Below are 15,466 nucleotides of genomic sequence, written 5' to 3' on the forward strand. Positions count from 1 at the left end.
TCAAAGATAAAACACCCACATCACCCTCCGCTCTCATCTGACACCCCTGCCGAACAGATAAACAACCTCCCCCGTCCTTTCTGATGGAGGCTTGAAGTTATTTGTCAAGCACCAAAAAATCTAGAGTAAGAAGAAGAAAAAGGTGCAGAAGTTGAATGGGGTTTGGCGTGAGAGCGGGAGTCATGAGATTTGAGAGATTTGTGATGTTTAGCGTGTTTGGCTTTTATAGTTAGCATGCAGTTTAGTGCATTGGGGTTTAGTTTAGTCAGTAGAGTCGAAACAATGAGAATTTTTGAACGTGAGGGTGGCGGAGCTGCAGACCCAGAGAACAGAACCGCAGAGTCAGAATCTTGGATGTAGGAGAGGATCATGAAGGAGAAAAACAGAGTCTGAGTCAGAGTAAGGACTTTGTTGATGAAGAGAGTGATCATGATTTGCTTTAGAAGAAGAAAGAGGAAAAGCGGGCTGAGCCCCACTAGGAGGTCTGACACTGCACAGAGGAGGGGGTCCAGAACCATTCTGACATGGTCAACAAAACCAAACATCAGTTCTGAGCTCTGGAGAACAAAGGAGGATGTGGATGTTGATCCAGAGGATATACCAATGGAGGAAAATGTCCTTAAAATTTTTGTTTTTACCAAAAAAAAGATATACAGTACTTTGTCAGTTGAAAAAAAATTAAAAAAAAACTGCAGAGTTTTTAAACAAAACACACTTAGTGTTTTTTTTTTATTTCAGGCTGAGACTGTCACAAACCAAGGTTTTGGATCCAATATAAGCCGGACACAGGAGTGCAAAAATTAACAGTTTTTATTAGTAAGGCTGCTGGTAGCTGCAGAGGGAGGCCTTTAATGCTATGGACAGTGGGGCAATGAAAGTTTGTGGTCCAAAGGGCAATCCAAAAGGTTGATCCGTGAGTCGAGGTCATAGACTGAAGAGGAGGTCGTTACCGTGGTCAGAGAGGCAGAACAGAACCAGATGAGGAGCAGGCAAAAAACAAGAAATCCAGAAGGCAGGCGTGAGGTCAATAATCCAGAGAAAAAGGCTTGAGGTCTAGGCATGAAACTATGAGGGCTTGAAAATCAGGGACCATGGAAGGTGTAATAATCTCACACTGGTGAAGAGGGGAAAATGGATCTTATGAAGGGTGCAGAGCAGGTGAACCAGATGAACTGAACAGGTGAGTGGAATCAGGGCTGATTGCTGTGATAAGCTGAGGGGGTGTGGTGAAGTGAGCAGGCAGAGGTGCAGGTTGACAGGAGATGAGAATAAACATGAACAGAAACTATGACCAGAATGGCAGAAAACATAGCATGTCATGAAGGGGCAGGGAAGTGAGCAGATGGGGGGCAGCGGGGGCCGCTGATCATGACAGAGACAGCTATAAAGGACTGACTAGATTTTTGTTGAAAAAACATTTAAAAAATTGTATTTTTAAGCAGTGTGTACTTTTAACCACTTTTAAGGTACAAAGTAGTTGATATTCCTCCTGAAGAACTTGAATAGTTATAATAAAAACTGTCATTATTCACATGTTCACAATATGATGCTTTTGATGTGGACCAGACTTCATGATCTCGTCTGTAGTTACAGAAAACAAAGTGAAGTTTTTGAGCTGCATGCATTCAGCTGAGACTGCTGCAAAATAATGAAAACAAATGTAATGTGAAATAGTTCTTCTTTTAGATTCTTGAAAATATATATTATCTCGCTCTATAAAATAGACAACTGCTGCTGATTATGACTTCATAACTCTAGAGTCTAGTACCTTGCAGATAAAGTTTATTTAATCCGCCTGTATCTGCGATCTTGTTCTTTCAGTCACTACCCAAAGTTCATAGGAATGTAGAACAATGGATAAACAGGGAGCTTCGCCTTACATTTCAGCTCCTTCTTCACCACAACAGACCAGCACAGAGTCCACAATAATGTGGAAGCTGCACCAATAAGTCTTATCGATCTCAAATTAGTTGAGGTACTTGTTGTGTCTAAAGTGTGCAACTCACTGCCGGCAATGCAAACCAAACTCTTGCACCACTTGTATAGGACTGAACGGCCTGTAACAACAGACCACTAATCATATACTCACAGAGCACCCCCACCACCACCATCGACCGTGGTGTTTGTGATGGACAAACCCTGACAGCTAGGGGTTGAACGAGTATATAATTTTTAAACTCGACATTAACATAATAAACCCAAGTAGAACTCGAGTATTTGATGACGTCATAGATCTCAAGATACAAAAATAAATAAATAAATAAAACCGCAAAAAAAGGTAATTATTTACGAAAAAAAAAGACCAACAAAACATTGGGAGCGTATATTATGCTCCTACCATTTATCATACTGCAAATAAGTCACAGGAAAAACTAAACTATTAGTTATTTTAATTAAACTGCAAAACGTGAAGAAACATGCAGCACGTCAAAAACGAAACTTAAACCGAAGCTGGTTCTGGTTCAGTGGATTGGACCCGGTGTTACACCATACTCTGTGACCTGCAACAGTGCAACACCGCCCCTACGGTCATACGGTGGTCACATAATATGACGTCACTACGGTTACTCGATGTTAAATTTTTAACCTCGATAGAGGTCCTAGCAACGATGTGTAGATTACTCGAGTACTCTGTTAATGTCCTACTGACAGCACAGGAGTCCAACAACAGAACATCACTTGGGTTCAGATCAGAGAAGTTGTTCCTCCCAATCACTCCCTTCCAGGTCACACTGTTGCACACTAATGCGGTTCTCCAGAAGAGTAAAGGAGTCCCGGGTTTGAGCACTTTTCAACACACCCGCTAAGGACTCCAAGAAGGCTAGGTACCCTGTCATCCCACCCGAAGTCGTAGGAAAGCTACCCTCTCATTATTTGGGGGACTTTAAGTAGATACACATCAGCCTGCAATGCTTACAATGGGGGCAACTCTAGAGTGGAATATGGTCCAGCCCATATCAGTACCTCTCAACCTCATGTACAAGTGCAGGCTCCTTCACAAAAAGAAAGGTGACATTCCATGTTCCATATATATGTTTATGTAGGTTTTGCACGGACTGTTTGAGGCTTATTCACCGCATTTCTGTCTGATTAAACACACTGCTGGAGAGTTAGGGGCACAGGTGTGCAGTACTCATGCTGACAGGGACTTTGACAGTTCGTTTGATTTCTGTTCACTAAACTCTTCTCATTCTCTTCTTGAGACTCTTGTCACAATAACTGTGATGCAATTCTTTTTCGACATTTACCTCAAGTTCAAGAGTAAACTTGGAACAAATTCAGACTTTATAAAAATATAGACATATGACCTTGTGTCAAAAGTGAAGCCAATATTAGCATCATAATCATGCAGTGCTTTACATTATATCTGATTTCTAACCTTAGGGGGAAAAAAAGAAGTTTTTTTGTATTTATGAAGCACTTAGGTTTAGTTATGCCTTATTAATGAAAGCATGTTGTACAAATTGGTCCCATTCAGAGCAAAATTAATTACACAATATCCTGATGCATGCTCAATAATCCAGGTAGAAAAATCTAAAAAAGTTAAGTCTGGTCCTCCGGACATGTCCATGTCCGGAGGACCAGACTTAACTTTTTTTAGATTAATTACACAGTGATGTAAACATTAAGACACTTTTTTTTTGGCACACCATTTACACAGTTCTTAGAACTTTAGCTTGCTCCTGATTATTCTAAAAGTATAATTTTGTAGAAATCAAGGCTCAAAAATAAAATTATACTAAACCAGAGATTTAATACAGCTGTCATATTCATATATTTAACAGTCTGAGAAAAATATTTGCAAGTAAATCACTCTAGATATCAGGAGCAGCACTGTAGTAAAGTGGTTAGAGCTGTTGCATCATAGCAAGAGTGTTGCATGATCACCTCCCAGCCTTTCTGTGGGAAGTTTGTATATTCTCCCATTGTTCATGAGGGTTTTTTCCCACAAACCTAAAACATGCATGTTAGATTCACTGGCAATCTCTTAGTGTGAGTGAGAGTGTGAATGTTTTTTGTGTCTTTGTGTCCTTGTGAGGGACTTGCAACCTGTCCAGGGTATCCTCTGCCTTTCGCACAGTGACTGCCGGAGATAGGCAGCAGCAAAAGTGGGTAAAGAAAATGGATGGATGGATAAGAAGTTGAAAATCAAACCAGTGGAAGGTTCTTTGTGCTTTTTCTCATAAGGCTTGAACGGACATATTTTAAAACCTAGTATCAAAGCACACTGTGAGTGTTGTTACACACAGCTCCAGGGTGCACTGTGAAAAATGAACAAAGAACCAAAACAGACCGTGTGGAATACTGACAAGGTGACAGGCTTGGTCAACATTTTTTTCAGCAAAACCGGATATCCTATTACAACTACAAAGTACATTAAATAAACACAGCCAGTGATATCAAGGAGAGAGACCACATTCAAGGTCTCTCCCCTTGGCACTTGGACATCCAGGTGTCAATGGACATCCAGGTGTCCATTGACACTTGGATAAGTTAATACATTTAATAATGATTCATAAAGTTTATTTACCATAGACCACCTGTGTGTCGTCCTTCAGAAGAATCTGGCTGCAAAGAGACAATAGGTCAGTGTAAAGAAAGATAAACACAGCTTTCATTATAAAGACTAAATGTGACTAAATGCCAGCTGAGTCACTCTGTGCATGTGGGGATTCGATTTTAGAAGGCAGGCTAACAGTGAACAAACTGTTGAACTAAATAGGTGTGTGAAAATGCCAATGATTGTGTGTGAACATGTGTGTGTGTGTAAAAGAGAGAGAGAGATGGGGGTGAAGACAGAAAAGGGTGCAAAGCCCCTTGAGTGAGAGGTTAATACGCAGAGTGCAGTAGTTTACATGACAGCATGTAGCTGCTCAGTGTGGCTGCAGGTAGTTTCAGCTCTAGGCTCATGAACCTGTTGGGAGGCCCCAAAGAAGGAAATCAGCTCTTTTGCCACCAGTCTAACCCATACTAAGGTTTGTAAAACATTACATGTCAGTACAATTACATTCATTAGCAGCACGGTGGAAGATTGCTTAATAATAAAGTGGGTTGGAAAATTTGTACATCTTGTAAATCACACAATGTTTATGTAATTCTACTTGGGGGAATGAAGCTTACTAATAAATTATTTTTTGACCAACTTGACAAAACAACATGTTGAACTCAAGACGTCAAAACAAAATAACTGGATTGTGGATTGTGTTTGAGGTCAGGGCTTTGACCATTCCAGGACATTTAACTGGTTCTCCTTAAACAGCTAAAGTGTTGCTTCAGCAGAGTGTTTAATGCCATTTTCTTACTGGAAGGACAGCCCAAGTCTCAAATCAAAGGTGTAAAGCCCGACCGATATGGAAATTTTGGCTATCGCCAAAACCGATATTGGGAAGGGAAGGCTAATGCCAATAACCAATAATGGCAGAATTTTTTTAAAGCTTTGACCACCCCCAAGAATCTAAGAAAACAGCAAGTGGAGCGGGGCTTGTTTTACACAGCTGTTAGCAACCATGAAGCTAATCAAATCAGATCCATGATATAGGTAGTCCTACACTACTGTAGGTTTAGAAGTGGTGCACTGGTTATAAAAATGGACTTTCTAATGTGCGTTCACATTTTCTATCCTCCACTATTCACCATAAATTTATTGTGTGTTACAAAAATATAAATTAACCTAAGAAACGTCCTTCCTGTTTATTGTTTAAACACTTAGTCACATAAGGCAAAGATCTAATTTGTATCGACCGCAGCAGCGTTTGTTTTTTTTTTTTTTTTGCAGAGAAGTAAAGATTTCAGACAAACAATGCATTTCATTGAGGATGACAAAGATAACATTACTAACATCGATATATTTTACCTCTACGTTAGATTTATTGCTTCGGCTAAAGTTTAACAAGACAATAATCTATGCTAGGTTATCCAAGCGTTAGCTTGCTAACTTGAGAGACACATAGTTAATGACAAGCGGGTTGGAGGACTGAAGATAAACTTATTATTGTTGATTTATTTTACAGATCAGTTCAAATAAATTTACCATGCTCTGTTCAGTACAATACTCTACACAATATTGCTCCCTGCCTCGACTGTGATGAACGTCAAAGTGAAACTTAAGTAAACGGCCATGACTTGAAAGTAGTCTGCATGTGCTCTCTGCTGGATTCAATTAAGTCTGGTTCTCAGTATTTTACAGGTGAAAACTGCTTATAAATGTGCTTAGGAGTGCTTATGTCTGAGCATAATGGGACAATTATCACCAATACTGATAGGTACCCAAATGTCTATATTGGCCTAAAATATTGGCCCCTACCAGTATATCAGTCGGGCTCTACTAAGGTGTTTCTTAATGATGGAAATGATGACTAAATTACCAGTCCCTGCTGATAACAGTCTTTTTTTTAATTCTTTAAGCAAGGACTATTTCCGGTCTACATTTTAATAAAAAACCTCTGTAGCCTACAGTGGTCCTACAGTTACTCCCAACTCAGCGCAAGATTATATATATATATATATATATATATATATATATATATATATATACACACACACACACACACACACATACATACATACATATATATATATACACCCCCACCACACACACACACATACTAAGATCAAACAGATTTAATCTCAATTTATCTATTTTGATCTACAATTTACTAATACACAAAAAAGAAAAAGCAAACTGGTAAATACTTTCGAATATATACAGTATATGATAAAAAATCTTTAAAAAATGTAGCATGTTGTGGTACCTGCTCAAGTTGTGAATCTGACAAATTGTCTTTGTCAAACATGTGTGTAGCGTTGTTTGGACCCAAAAGCCTGCGAGCCATCTGCTCCTCATAGGAGAGTTTCTGTCAAAAACAAGCGTCATGTTGTTAAAATGTCTTAATGCAAACATAGAGGAATGCATATTAAGAGTGGTGGTACAAGCAGTCCTGATCAAGAATTTCAGCTCAAAGAAACTGTTCTAAGTAGTTTTTTTTCTAAATAGGGAAAAGTGACCTCATTGCAATTTTTTCAGTTATAAAATATATTTATAGTGTATTTGTGTTAGTATTGCTATTTTTCCACAAAAAACACCTTTCTTTTTGTTCTTCAGATACTTGAAAAGTTTAAAAATTCTATTATGAGCAGTAATACTCATACCTATACCTCATACCCTACCTCATTATCCAAGGAGGGCTGAACAGCCCACCATGCCATAAAGAGCACGACATATAATAAATTCATAAATGTCTATACATGTTCATACCCAAGTAAGTTTCTGTACAATGCCCTGAGAGGACTTCTGTTGTAACTTGATGCTATATAAATAAACTGAATTGAATTGAACCTGACTAATTCTGTGCTGTGGGGAGACACCAAATATGCTTTTTTCCCATCATTACCTAATCATCCTACACCGTGCCCCAACCTTTAAGGGACTTCTGCATCTAAAATTTAACTTTGTATTAAATGTTAATGCATTAGGACTAACGTCATTAGCATAAAGACATGTCTGACTTGCGTGTGACCAAACTCCCACTAAAATAGAAAGAGAACCATTAACCTCCTACTCAAAAAGTTATTGAGAAAGCTGTAGTACATTTTCAGGTTTTGGTTCTCTGTATGTGCTAAGCTTGTTTATTTTTGGAACCATACTGTGAGGTAATTGTTTAGTGATAAATATAATTCAATAAATGATCAAATATGAAAAATAAACTGTATTAAACGACTAAATAGCTAAAATCTTTAAAATATAATTCCTTTGAGTAAAATTAAGTCATTTTAAAGCAGAAATCTATCAGTTTGGCAAAAAGTAATAACATTTAATAACGATAATAAACAATAACACACAATAATAAAGAAATAACTTTTTTGTTATTTTGTATTGTGCAGAGGACTGCATGTGCTGTATATTTTTAAATATTACCCTTTAAATATTACCTTTTACTTTCATGTAACAATGTTACATGAAAGTAAAAAGATACTTTCAGTGTCAACTTTTATTACTTTACTTACATTTTAACTTGTGAACATCCCACTATGAGGGTTGATATATCTGAAAATTCAAATTTCAGGACTTCTTGTCACTCAAATCCTTTCTTTCTTTTCTTTCTTTCTGACTTGCTCTTGACGAAAACTGACTCTTTCTTTCCCTCCCCTGCCTCCCTCCTGCTTTTGCCCTTGCCCTGTGAATTCAGAGCCTCTCTTTATACATCTTCTGGTCATGGATCTGGTCAGCTGGTTTCTCAACGCAATCAATACAATTTATTTGATGAGAAGACGGGGTGAAGGAGAGCCCTCATGCCCTCAAGGGACACACGCAGCTGGATATATTATGGATTCCTGGGGTGCATGAAAGATGATGTGCCTGTCTGTATTGTCCGTTGAGAATGTTGAAGACGCGTACATAATTGGATTTATAATAACAGGGTCTCTGCTTTTTGGAATCAGCGGGTACCTGGGATATTGACAAATTGGGAAGAAGTCAGCTGCAGTTTTGGCAATGGTGAGGCTGTCTGTCTTATAAGGACTGCACCGTGTTTTGAGCTCTCAGTCTCGGATGCTCGCTGGCATGAATCGACCTTGGAGAAGGCTACATGCACGGACCGGTGGAACGACCACGAATCTGGCTGTTTGTATTTGCCATTGAGTGCACCAGCAGAAACTTTGAAGGCAGACATGAAATCAGTAGAGTCGGCCTGTCCCAAAACAATTGTTGCTTATCTGTAACTGGCTCCCCCGTTTGGCCTTGGATAGGTCAAATTATCTCAAATTGCTCCTGGAGGATATGTAAATAACGAATCTGTGCTGTCCCTCCCCCGTCCCTGTCCCCCAGAGAACATCTGTGGACCCTTATCAGAGCTGCACCGGCTGATAGACACTGTACCATCTTTATCAGGACAATGCAACTTTCCGGTTGTGTTCAGACAATCTCCCTTTGTCGGCTTCCTCAAAATGTATTATGTCTATGTTGCTTGTGCTGAGGTAGTTTTTTTTGCTTCCTTACACTGTGCCCTATGTCAAGGACACAGTGTGAGAGATCTTTTTTATACCTTCTTTCCTCATGTTTTTAATTCCCTTTTCTTCTCTAAGTGATAAGGGCAGCACATCACCGAAGCTTCAGCCTCCATGCATTTCTGTCTACCCTTGTTGGACGGCTGTACTGGAATGTATTTTTGCTGTGCTTAACTGTGCAATGTCAATAAAGTTGATTCTGAAATGAACATTAAAACCTCATGATTGGTAACAATACGCACAAACTAGACAAACAGATTCAAACAGAATCAATGCACAAACTGTCATTAATATCTCGTGTGATCATTTGTTGAGTTTAATTCATTCAAAACTGCTGCAACCATTTGAAACCCCCAAAAAGTGTGTTTTCATCTATAACAAGGAGCTTTGAAAATGTTATTTTCATTGAAGAGAACACTGCAGTGAGAAAAGCTGCACACATTGTAAAAACATAATCTAAGTAATAAAAGTATTAAAAATTATCAAGTGCAAAACACGTTATTTGTCCACCCAGGCCAGAAATCTAGGGATAAGAATTTGTATCTTTTTTTTCTCAGTCTGCAGAACACACCATCATACCTGACTGTGTCTTCTTCTGACTTCTTTAGAGCGAAGCTTCTTTTCCAGGTCCTGAATGAGAGCATCTTTCGAGCCCTGGATGTCTTCTTTTATGGAGGAAGAGGAGGAGTGCTGAGGCACAACAGACTTCTTCAATATAGGTTTAGGTAGGCTAAAAGGAGGGTAACAGACACATTTTAATCCTGTAAATATCTATATTTAGGACTTAATGTAACAAACCTTTGTCACTACCCCCTACTATAAATTACAATATTTTTGCTCAGTTCTAATTTTGGGGGCTGTCGTTCACATTATAACTTAAATGTGACCTCCATTAGAATGCAGTGTAAACACTCCAACCTACAAGCACAGAAGACGTCACATGCAGCACACTGTTTTTACTAAAGTTAAGATGGATGCTACACATGTTAGCGTGTATATCAATACTGAAGTTTTGGCACAATAAAAACGGATTAAGGCCCTATTTACACGGACACGATGGGGGGAAACGTAGGTTTTTTTGTATGTTAAAGGAAAGATTTGCGTTGACACGGTCGGATTTTGGGTTTACATGCATCCGGAGGATTCCCCCCCGCCCTCCCGAATCCGCTGTAGTTACCATGCCGGGTCATTAGATGGCGCTGTGAATTTTGTACCTTCACCTAATGCGCATGCATTCATGTTTTCCTCTGGGCTAAAAGTTCGGCTAACAACAACGTAACAACAAGTTAAAGCTGGATTCTGGATGGATTTTGGATAAGAGTCGACAAATTTGACGCCAAGCAGGACCGCTTCGTCTAACAGCTCCACACCGGTCGCTGAGTGGACCAGAACCGAGTCGACGATGTTGGACTTTATTCCGTGATAATCAGTAGCTGATTTACTGCAGGTAAATCAATGTTCTTAATAATGTTTGCTTGTGTTTACTTCAGTTACAAAACAACCAACTGAGTTTTTATTTTTCCTGAAAGAAGAAGGAGCTGTCCTCCCACCAGGCGGACCGGTTCTGAACGAGGCTCGGCCCAGATGAACTGCAAGAGGACGTCGAAGACAGAGATGTTGGATGAACTACTTATTTAAAATTCCCCTCAGTTCTTTTATTCAAACCATTGAATGTTTTACGTTGCATTAATCAAAGGAGTGACAGCCTGAACGAGTCAGATGGACAACGTGGGACATCCAGGATGAAAACAGAGGAAGAGTCCAGTTCATTAACGTAGTTTACAGTTAACTTGTTTTTAATCGTGTGTTCAGTTTAATTATCATTGTTTGTGTGACATACAGTTTGTGGTGTTGGATAAATAAATAAAAATTAAACCTGATGTCTTCATTTTCAATTTTAATAACACGCAATATGCTTAGCATCATTTTAATCACATAATTTGAATTACATAATGTCCAGATAGCTTAATTATATATCCCAAACTTAAGATAAATACTGTTTATTATTATTAAACTTGTTATTTAGCACATAGTATGTTCTAGTGCAGCGCGACGTGTGCGCGTGCCTCGTTCTATAAACAGCGATATTAGAACTGGATCAGATTGTGTCTCTTGCAACACAGATGTTGGTCACAGCACCTGGAATCTGACGTAGATTAACTACAAGATTAAAAATATATTCCATCAGTCGTAGTTCAGAAAGCACTGTGTCCGCCGCAATGTTGATAGAAATATAGCGTCGGTCCACGCGTGAGTATGTGGTTTAACACAAAGCCTCAGCTGGAGATGTTTACATTATCAGTGGGGGGTCAGCAAAAATCTCCACTCTGGAAGGTGGGTTCAGAAACCTCCGGATTCAAAGAGGGGGGCCACTGGTGTCGTGTAAATGATCAGCAGAACCGCAGAGAAAAAGGAGCGGATGCACTCAAAATACGCGCCGTGTAAACGCCCCTAAATGATTATCTGACACATCAAGCGAGTGTCATAAATTATTAATCATTAATCTTGTGCAGTCTGTGAACATGGACACACTCTGGATCTGGTTTTATCGTGCGGTCTACCTGTTTTTAATGTAGTGAGTAGTGATCCTGTGTTTTCAGACCACATGCCTGTTTTATTTGAAACAAACCTGTCCTGCACTAAAGCTAAACCCCGCGCTGCAGCTTGACTCTGTCGAGTTTTGAACTCTTCCACTGCTGGTCTCTTTTCATCTGCTTTTAATCAGAACTGTGCCGTCCCAGAGACCAGCAACACCGAGACCCTCAGCTCATGGTTTCACTCCACCTGCACAACAGTTCTGGATTCTGTGTCTCCGTTAAAAATCAGATCTCCTAAAATCAAGTGCGAACCATGGTTGGATGACAACACCAGGGCGGCCAGGAGAGAGTGTCGCAGAGCCGAGCGCAGGTGGAAAGCAGACAAATTACAGGTGTCATTTCAAATATTAAAGGACTGCTGGCGTCACTATCAAAAAACTGTGAAAGATGCCAAAAGAAAATACTTGTCAAATGTGATTGTATCAAACAGTCACAATCCTTATGTTTTATTTAAAGTAATTTGTTCTGTTATTAATGCACCACAAACTAACTGTATTGAATCCTCACCTGCTGCATGTGAAAACTTTCTAAATTTCTTTGTTGAGAAAGTCAATTCCACCAGAGCCCAGATCTCTCCTTCTGCTCATGACCCCTCAGTCTTTGTGCCTTGCTCGACTGTTTTTGACAGCTTTGAACCTGTGACTCTCTCGTCTCTGCAGCAGGTGGTCAGTCACTTAAAGCCAACAGGTTCACCAAGTGATGCTATACCTCCTTGTTTATTCAAAGAGGTTTTCCTCACTGTGGGTCCTTCGGTCCTTGCTCTTCTGAGCAGCAGTCTGTCCTCTGGTGTTGTCCCTGGAAATTTTAAACATGCAGCGGTCCAGCTTCTCATTAAGAAACCTACTCTGGACCCCTCTGTTCTTGCTAACTACAGGACAATCTCCAAACTGTCATTTCTTTCAAAAATTCTCAAGAAGGTGGTGTACGAACAGCTATCAGCATATTTGAAAGAACAGAACATCCTCAAGGTTTTACAGTCTGGTTTTAAAGCTCTACACTGCACAGAATCTGCTCTTTTAAAGGTTTTCAACAACATTTTAGCAACGGACTCTGGTGACTGTGTTGTCCTCCTGCTTTTAGACTTATCAGCTGCTTTTGACACCGTGGACCATAACATCTTACTTTGTCGTTTGAAGCAATGGGGGGGGGGGGGGGGGGGTGTCAGTGGTGCAGCACTGGTCTGGTTTAGGTCCTACTTAGTGGAGGGTACTTTCTGTGTCTGCCTTGGTGACTATGTGTCCTCCTCTGCTCCTCTCTTGTGTGGGGTTCCACAGGGCTCAGTCTTAGGCCCCTCCTCTTCATGCTATACCTGCTCCCTCTTGGCTCTATTTTTAGAAAATATGGGATCTTATTTCATTGTTACGCAGATGATACGCAGATATATGTCTCGCTAAAGAAAAATGACTAACTCTCTGGCCCCTCTGTTTTCATGTCTGGAGGACATCAAAGCCTGGATGGCTGTAAACTTCTTAAAGTTTAATGAGGAAAAAACTGAGGTGATGATCTTTGGAAGCTCCACTGAGACTCCCAATGTCATTGTTGGTTCATTGGCCCAGTATATCAGGCCAATTATTACAAACCTGGGGGTCAAAGTCGATGCTGGACTAAAATTAGAAAACCACGTCAGAGCAGTTGTTGAAACTTGTTTTTTCCATCTGAGGCAGCTGGCTAAGGTGAAGCCGATCCTAACAGTAGTTCATGCCTTTGTGACCACTCGGCTGGACTACTGTGATGCACTCTATACAGGAATCAGTGATTCATGTATCTCTCAGCTTCAGAGGGTACAGAATGCTGCTGCACGGCTTTTAACTGGCACATGAAAGTTTGAACGCATTTCTCCTGTTTTAGCCTCCCTGCACTGGCTGCCCGTACATTCCAGGATTCATTTTAAAATTCTTTTATTTGCTTTTAAAGCTCTTAATGGACTTGCCCTGCCCTATCTGTCCGAGTTGCTGCATCTATACACACCCTCTCGATCCCTCAGGTCATGTGATCAGCTGCTCTTGAGTGTGCCAAAGACAAAGCGTAAAATCAGAGGACACCGTGCTTTTGCTGTAGCAGCTCCTAAACTGTGGAACGACCTTCCCTTGAACATCAGACAGGCCTCTTCCCTTTCCGTTTTTAAACCTCAATGAGACTCAATGACACTACCTGTATAAATAAAGGGTAAATAAAAATTTTTTTTTTTTAAATCCCTTCTTAAAACCATCTCTTCTCCGTGGCCTTTGGCACCATCTGAGATTTTGACTTTTAATAATTTTTACCGCTTGTATTATCCGATTGTATGATTCTATTTTACACGACTTTTATTATCTGATTTTTAATCATTTTAATCATTTTTCTTATCTGACTGTATGATTGTTTTGTTGTGTGTACAGCACTTTGGTTCTGTAGGTGTTTAAAGTGCTCTATAAATAAAGCTGGTATGGTATGGTATAAAATGTATATTAAACTCACGTGTTGGGTGTCCCCTTGTAGCTGGCAGGCAGAGAGACTACAGCAGGTTGATCCATGTTCTGAATGTTGGGGGTTTTCGGCTGTGGGAGAGAAGAAGAGGGGGAAGACAGAGTGGAGCCAGAGAGAGAAGGGGACATTAAAAGTGGCTGTTGAGAAAGGGAGGATGGAGAAGAGGCCTCCGTAGGAAGGAGGGGGCTGGAGGGTGAAAGTGGGGAGCTAGAGTGAGAAGGGGAGTGGTGGGAGAGGTTGGAGTTGGGAGATAATTTGGAGGAGAACAGAGTGGAGGTGGAGGACTGGGAGGGCAGCACAGAGCAGAGGTAAGCAGCTGATGCTAACATGGTGTCCTGGTTGGCTGGCAAGGTGGCGCTGCCAAGGCCCGTCACACTGGGAACTCTGGGGGTGAGAGTGATGGTGGAGCGCATGGTGGGGCGGGTCAGAGAAGATGAGATGGTAGGGGCAGGAGAGGAGGAGGTGGGAGCAGAGGGAGTGAGTAAGGAAGCAGAGCAGGACAGAGGAAATACAGCAGAGGAATCGGAGACGGAAGCAGGACGGTTGCAGCTGGACAGTGAAGTGGACAGCTTGGCCTGGTTCTGAATCTGAGAGTGGGTCACTGAAGTTGTTTGGTTCTGAATGAGGTTCAGGGATTGAAATTGTGACTGTGTTTGCATCACAGACTTCGGCACTGACTGGGTTTGAGAAAATGACTGAGTCTGTGTGTTTTTAATGTGACTTTGAGTCTCTGTAACATTTGGACTCTGGGTGCTATTGAGGTTTAGTTGGTGATTCTGGTTCTCCTGGGCCTCTCTCAGGACACACTCGTAGCTTGGCACTTGGAAAGCTGGCTGTGACTGGATGAAATGCCTCGGCCGCTCGTAGTTGAAGGCGCTGGGAGGGAAGGAGGTAGGGGTAGGCAGATCCGACAGGTTCATGTTGGTGCCTCCTGACTGGGAGGACTGGAAAGAAAAAACCATTCATTCACACCAAAGAAATTCTTCAGAGATGAGAAACACTGCTTTTTTGTTTGTTTGTTTAAACGCACAACATATGGTGGCCCTAAGGTGTAAATAAACAACATATGAAAAAACAGAATTACATTTGAAAAAACACAACTAAAACAACAAAAATACAACATTTTAAAAAACGGAATTACATTAAGCCAAAGCGGAAGTGGCCAAAATCACATTTGAGAAAAACTAAAATTACATTTGAAAAAACAGAATTTCATTGGAAAAAACAGAAAACATATAATTTTTGATTATGTTTTTTTCAAATGTAATTCCATTTCTTAAAATGTAATTCTGTTTTTCTAATATAATACCATTTTTTCAAACGTAATTCCATTTTTTTAATGTGAGTCTGTTTTTTTCCAAATGTAATTCTGTTTTTCTAATATAATTCCATTTTTTCAA

At 40.3% G+C, this 15,466-nt stretch overlaps 1 protein-coding gene across 1 annotated transcript in view; it reads right to left on the minus strand.

Moving 5' to 3' along the window:
* Window positions 1-15,466, minus strand: part of myot (myotilin) — a gene marked incomplete at its 5' end in the record, with an annotated part of 91,112 nt that overhangs the window by 75,182 nt on the left and 464 nt on the right. The window contains 4 exon segments of the mRNA XM_037675403.1: window positions 4,532-4,569; window positions 6,753-6,854; window positions 9,583-9,733; window positions 14,058-15,010. Of these exon segments, the coding sequence (XP_037531331.1) occupies window positions 4,532-4,569; window positions 6,753-6,854; window positions 9,583-9,733; window positions 14,058-14,986 (1,220 nt within the window).

The sequence above is a fragment of the Nematolebias whitei genome, chromosome 4 (assembly GCF_014905685.2).
Source record: "Nematolebias whitei isolate Nwh7 chromosome 4, NemWhi1, whole genome shotgun sequence".
Lineage (NCBI taxonomy): Eukaryota > Metazoa > Chordata > Actinopteri > Cyprinodontiformes > Rivulidae > Nematolebias > Nematolebias whitei.